Raw genomic sequence first — 6,117 nt, forward strand, 5'->3', positions numbered from 1 at the left:
CGCCGCCGCTGCTGCAGCCCCCGGAGACCCGGCGGTGGGGGGCCTACCCCCGGCCCGGGCGCGGGAACGGGCAGGGGAAGGTGGTTGCTTGGCTGCTCCGCGGCGGTTGCTCGGAGTCTGAGCTGCGCCAGCTGCAGCGTCAGCCCCACCCCTTGGGCCCGGTCTTTAGCAGCGCCGCGCCCCGCCTCACGCAGCCAATCCTCGCCAGAGTAGTCCCTCAGACTGGCAGCTCCTCTGTCCAATAGAAGCTCTCGTGCCTATCTCAAGTCCCGCCCCATCTCCTGCCTTCTGTCTCTGGTCCTTTCCCTTCACCAGAAAGGGGAAAGGAGGACTTGGCCCTGGTTCCAAGGTTCAGGGTCAGAGCTGGGGAGAGGGGGCTGGCTTCTCTCCCTCGCCCCAAGTCCTAAGGCCCTGGGCCAGCTTGTATTGATGCACTGGATTGTGGTAGCAGAGAAACAGTGGGAAGAGCCTCTCCCCGCTCTTGATTGTGTGTGTGGGCAATGAGTACCTTCATCAGGGCGCCCGGGCACCTGCTGGGTCGAACTGCTTTCGCCTCTCCAACCTAGCCATAGGTGGATTACCTCTTAGCTGTCCTCCCCTGCCTTTGTCCCATGAGGCCACCATGGTGGAGGTTATGGAGGAGTGCAGCAGGTGCATTCTTGCTCTGCCAGTGATGGAGTGCTGGCAAGGCCTGGACCTTTCTGTAGGTCCCAGTCCCCTCCTTGGGGGCCTTTGCTCTGGGGAAGGCAAGACCTTCAGAGATATCCCTGAGTCTGCTGTTTGCTGGCCTGATTATCTGCAGCTGAGTCTGTGGGGGAGAGGCCCTAGGCTGTGATCCCTGGGTGGCCCCTCCTGTGCTCTTCTTTCCCACCAACCCACCCTGATCCCACAGTTGGGTGGATGATGAATGATTGGTTCCTGGGGGAAATGCTGGAAATGGGATGGCTTTGTCTCCTCAGGCTCAGACAGGTTTGGCCCAGCCTCCAGCCCAGCCCTGGGTCCAGGTTGCAACCGGTTTTCATTGTTAAATTCTTCCTGCCATTCATGTCCCAGCTGTCCCCACTCTCAGCTGTAAGCTATTAGGCTAGGTCCTGCCCACTTCTCTCTGGGTCTCTCTGTTCTCTCCTCAGCACCCATAAGGCCTTTGTCTGCACATCCTGAGCCCAGCTAGTTGTGGGTCTGTTCTGTCTGCCTTATAGAACAGTGTCCACTTTTTTCCAGGCTTGCTCCCTGTGGCTTCCCAACACAGAAGTCTTAAGTGGGCCTTGGAGGTAGGTATGATGGGGAGAGAAGCCCTTGCTTTGGGATTCAGCAGAACCCTCAGAATTATCCCTGGAGTCACGTTGGGGTTCTTCATAGACCACCAAAATGACTTCCAAGGACCACCACTGTCAGGGTTTGTGTGTATGAGCATGTGCGAAAGTGGTTCATTCCATATAGGCTGCTCCAGAATCCCCTTGGGCTGGAGTTTCTGCCACCAGCGGCACTGGCTTGTCTCAGTTCTCCCACAGCCCCTGCTCACTCACACCTTCCTGGAGGCCTATGGCATGGCTGTCTTGTTTCCCTATCTCTTTACCACCCTCTGCACACAGACTTGTACCCCCTTCCTGACTCAGCACTCAGTGAGCACTTTCTCTGCAGGGTCTCTCCTGCTCCCTTAGATCTGATCCTTATACTCTTGCAACCCTCTCCTTCTCTCCCTAGTTGCAAAAAAAAGTTCCCCCTTTTCAGCTTCTGTAATTGGCCCCACTTCCTCCTATAAGGGCTTCTGAGTCAGCCTTCATCTGATACCCAAGGAACAGTAGGCTCACCAGTAGTTAAGGACAGGTCCCATTGAGACTAAGTTGCCCTAGCAGACACACGTGGATCTGAACTGCACGTGGGTCCTCCCAGCTCTGCTCCCGGGAGTCCCTCATTGACGCAAGGCCTATTACTGGTGTCATGTAGGACAAGATCTTCTATGCAGCACCCACAGATGTTGCCATCATGGTACCTCCACTCCAGGCCCAGTTGTGACTTCCTATTGTCCTCTGGTTCAGAAACAAGAATTTTCTTCCCTGCTTCAGGGACCTCAAAATAGGTGCTTTAAAGGGTCTTACTCCCTTTCTCATTTTTCACCTTGTCCCGCCTCAGACCCTCTCTCTGGCTCACACACTTTCCACCCTCCAACTTTGGTTATTCTCTGGGCCAGAACCCGCCCTCAAACCACTACCTTGCTGTCTTCTGTCAAACTCTTAAAAATCACTTCTTCCGAGAAGCCTTTTTGGACTGACTGGAAGGGACCAAATGCTCTTACTGAGGTGGAACTTTCTAATCTCTTTCCCCAACAGCAACTAATGTATAACAACTTCATTAATTAAAAGCTGGTCTTTGAGTCCTGAGTCAAATATATGCAAAATGAATATGGATGAATTTTTTTAAGTTTATTTATTTATCTTGAGAGAGAGATCAGGGGAGGGGCAGAGGCGGAGAGAGAGGATCCCAAGCAGGCTCTGGGCTGCCAATGCAGAGCCTGACAGAGGGCTCAATCTCACAGCTCAGAGATCAGGACCTGAGCCAAAACCAAGAGTCAGATGCTTAACTAACAGCTACTCAGGCACCCCTATGGATGGAATTTTTAAAGGACAAGCAGACAAAATAATCAAAACAGATCTTAATATAACAGCATTTCTATTATTTAAAAAAAAAAACATTGGAGGGCTCAGTCAGTTAACTGTCTGACTCTTGATTTTGGCTCAGGTCCTGATCTTATGGTCATGAGTTTGAGCCCCAAGTCCAGCTTGCTGACAGCTCAGAGCCTGACTGGGATTCCCTCTCCTTCCTTCTCTCTCTCTCTCTGCCCCTCCCCCACTCTCTTGCTCTCACTCTCTGTCTCAAACTAAATAAATCAACTTAAAATAAAAAAAAATTTATGGAGAGAGAAGGAGATTTTGTTTTCACAGGGTGGAGGCCAAGGGGAATAGGCATAGTGAAACTACAAAGGCTTCACGTAGGCTTTACAGAAGGGCAGTGACTATCCCACCACATCTGCAAGTTTAATTTTCTAGTTGGGTTATGTTTAGGATCTATATTCTGTGATTGATTCATTTATCTGTATTAGTATCTGTATGTCACTTCTCATCTGTCCATTTCTCATGGATGTGGGCACTCCTCTGGGGCAGTACTGGCTGTATTACACTCCCTGAGATGAGAACCCCAGCCCCCAGGCCAGGCTCCTTGTCTGTCTCCATCACAAACCAAACTGTAGGTGTCCTAAAACAATGCCCTGTTCAGATACATGGTTATTCCTGAAGGTTCTTTAAGGCAGGAACTGCAGGACTCAAACCAAGAATTGGAGGGCTAAGAGCAGGGCATTAGCCTGTGTAGGAATACAGCCTTATTGATGAGGATTACCTCCAATTCCACCTTAGGGATGAGGCCTTCACAGATCCCCCATCCCCGGGAAGATGAGTCCCGTCTTTAAGGGAACATCTCCAGGCAATGCTACTTAGACTATTCCGCCCTTTGGCTGTTTTATCTCCTTTTCTGAGAGGCCATCGTCCAGGAGGTAGGAGTACTTGTCATTCAGCTCTCTAGCCTCTTTTTCTTCATATTAAAATGCAGGGATTCTATATATTTTACTTTTATTATTGGACCAAAAAATGAATATTAATGAAAGAAGATAACATCTTGGGGATTGGACTTAAAAATGATTCCTAAAGCCTCTTCCAATTCTACAATTCTGACTCTAAATAAAACTCATCCTGTGAATCTGTTTCATTTTCTAGCTCCAGCCCTGTCTGGTTCTCGCTAGTCTCTTTCTGCCTGACGGGTTCAGTCTCTGTGTACACAGCATCCGTGTGAGGCCTGCATTTCTGCAGTTCAGCCCAGGAGGCGCAGGGGAGATGCTCAGCCTCACAGCAATGTAAATCTCCCTAGGTAGGTCCCTCCAAACCTTAGTGGGGTCCCTGAAAGGTTCTCAAAAAAGGGCAGGATGCCAAGGTACTCCAGTGTCTCCCCAGTGAGCATTAAGGCTGGAGGCCCCAGGACCTAAGGTCATTGCAACCTATGTCTCCATGGGGGCCCTACAGAGAGACTGACAATGAAGGTTCTTAAAACAGCCAGAGTGAAGATCAGCCTGGGCATTTGAATGCCTGGATCCTGCTGTCCCCGGCTCCTTCACTGATCCAGTATCCCCACCAGGGTCTCATCTCCTGGGGTGTGTAAAGGGGGAGGATAAGCACCCACTCAGCCCGCCTTCCGTCTCTTGAAGATCTTAGTGCAGGGAAGCTCGCGTGGGGAGGGGTAAGGTCCAGGGAGGCAGTGGAGGGAGAAGACTTCCCCAGGCAACAGTGGGGAGCCGGGAACAGGGATGAGCAGAGAGGAGAGAAGAGCCTGACAAAGGAGGAGGCTGTCAGGAGGAAGACCCCACCTTCTCACATCCTTCCCATTCCAGCAGGTCCCTTGCTAGGGTTTAACTGAAGAGGCCAAAAAAAAGGTGTTTTAGAACCGAGTATAGGGTTGGAAAGCACAGCTGAGGGAGAAGTGCCCTGGGGCAGGGGGTGAAGGGACTGATGTCTAGATATTAGAGGCCCAGGATTGGGGTCCGGGGAGGATGTGGGTGAGCTGGGAGCTCCTTTTCCTTGCCATAAGCTCTGCTTCCTTCTTTAGTAAAAGGTCTCCCTTCCAGATTACCGATGCCAGCCCTCCTCATTTTCCCACCCTCACCCCTGGATCTTCTCTCTCTAGCTCCCTGGCCCCTGCCTTCACCTCCTTTGTTGCACCCTAACACAGCTCTCTGTGCCCAATCCTTCTAGCTCCCTCTGGCTTTGTCAGCTCACCTCATCCTGCTTCCGCCAAGCCCCTTTCCCCCTCCTCCCTTTCGTACCCACCCCAAGCATCACCCCCCACTCTGTCTCCTCCCTGCCCCTGCTGGCACCCAGCATAGCACTCCAGATGTAGGAGCAGATCAAGAAGGGCGGGGGTGGTGGCTGTTGCTTTTCTGGGATATTCTTAGCCTGTCTGGGGGCTGGAGCTGGAATCAGTGTTTCCATCTCAACCAGGCAGGTGGCTGCAGGGAAGCTGCTGCTGTGGCTGGGTCTTCATCTACTTCCATGTCCCTTTCTCTGTCCTCCTATGTCTCAAGTCCACTCTACCAGCACAAACCTCTGTGCCCTGGAATAGGGGCTTCTGTCTGCCCTGGCCTGACCCCAATGAGGACGGAAAACCCTGATCTTGGAGATTCTTGGGGAAAAGAAGGCCTTTGGGAACCCGCAGGTCTGCTTCCTCCTGCCCCAACAACTTCTGCTTGGTACTTGGTCCCTAGACTCTGGTCATGACCAGGAGAGCCTTTGTTATCTCAAAATGCAGGAATCATCAGGGGCCCCGGAGTTCTAGGAGCTGTCTCGTGAGTGAGTCAGAGCCCTGGGGTCCAGGCCTCCTATGGGATTGAATAAAGGGCTCACTGGTCAGATTCCTTTGTTAACAGAGGGAGGGGCTAGGAAGAGATCTGGCTTGTTCATAAATAGCACGGAATATATTTGTCACCTTAAAAGAGACAGTGTAAGGGTTCCTGTGTGGGTTCTAGTACTAAAGGTCTGGATTCAAATACAGCCTCTTCACTTATGAGCTGGGAGACTTGGGACAATGTCTTAGTTCTTTTGGGTCTATAAAAGTAGACCTCAGGGTTGTTGTAAGATTTTGTTGAATCTCATGATGCACCACAATGCTTGTATATTACACAGGCATGGTGGTTGGTGTTCATAAAATGTGTTATTACAAATTACATTGTCACCATTATTTTTACAGAGTAGGAGAGGTTTGCTTGAGCTGTACCATGGCCATGTTTTGTTTTGTTTTGTTTTCCTCATTAAAAAATTCTTCATTAAGACCAGGGCAGTACCATCATTTCTTCTGGTTTTTGACACTCAAATTTACAGCTGTCCTTTCTTTGTGGCTATTGTGCTGGCAGCTACGGTGACTCAGACTGTCCCTGGGGGCTTGTTTGATTTAATTCCTGAGGTCATGAAGACCTGACAACATATCACACACCGGTCCCCTTCTCTGGTCCAATGCAAGGTCTTGCTAATTTTGTGAACTTCTGTATATCTGCTATGTTGCAGGCACCATACTGTTTGA

General features: G+C 50.8%; 1 protein-coding gene across 1 annotated transcript in view; it reads right to left on the reverse strand.

Annotated features, from left to right (window-relative positions):
- CDK5R2 (cyclin dependent kinase 5 regulatory subunit 2) overlaps positions 1 to 4,825 on the reverse strand; it is a 6,774-nt gene extending 1,949 nt beyond the window's left edge. Inside the window, exons 1-2 of the mRNA XM_029933273.1 lie at positions 4,821 to 4,825; positions 48 to 234 (exon numbers count right to left, since the gene is read on the reverse strand). Of these exons, the coding sequence (XP_029789133.1) occupies positions 48 to 234; positions 4,821 to 4,825 (192 nt within the window). The remainder of the gene's footprint in view (positions 1 to 47; positions 235 to 4,820) is intronic.
- Positions 4,826 to 6,117: the final 1,292 nt, after the last annotated feature.

The sequence above is a fragment of the Suricata suricatta genome, chromosome 3 (assembly GCF_006229205.1).
Source record: "Suricata suricatta isolate VVHF042 chromosome 3, meerkat_22Aug2017_6uvM2_HiC, whole genome shotgun sequence".
NCBI classification, from domain to species: Eukaryota; Metazoa; Chordata; class Mammalia; order Carnivora; family Herpestidae; genus Suricata; species Suricata suricatta.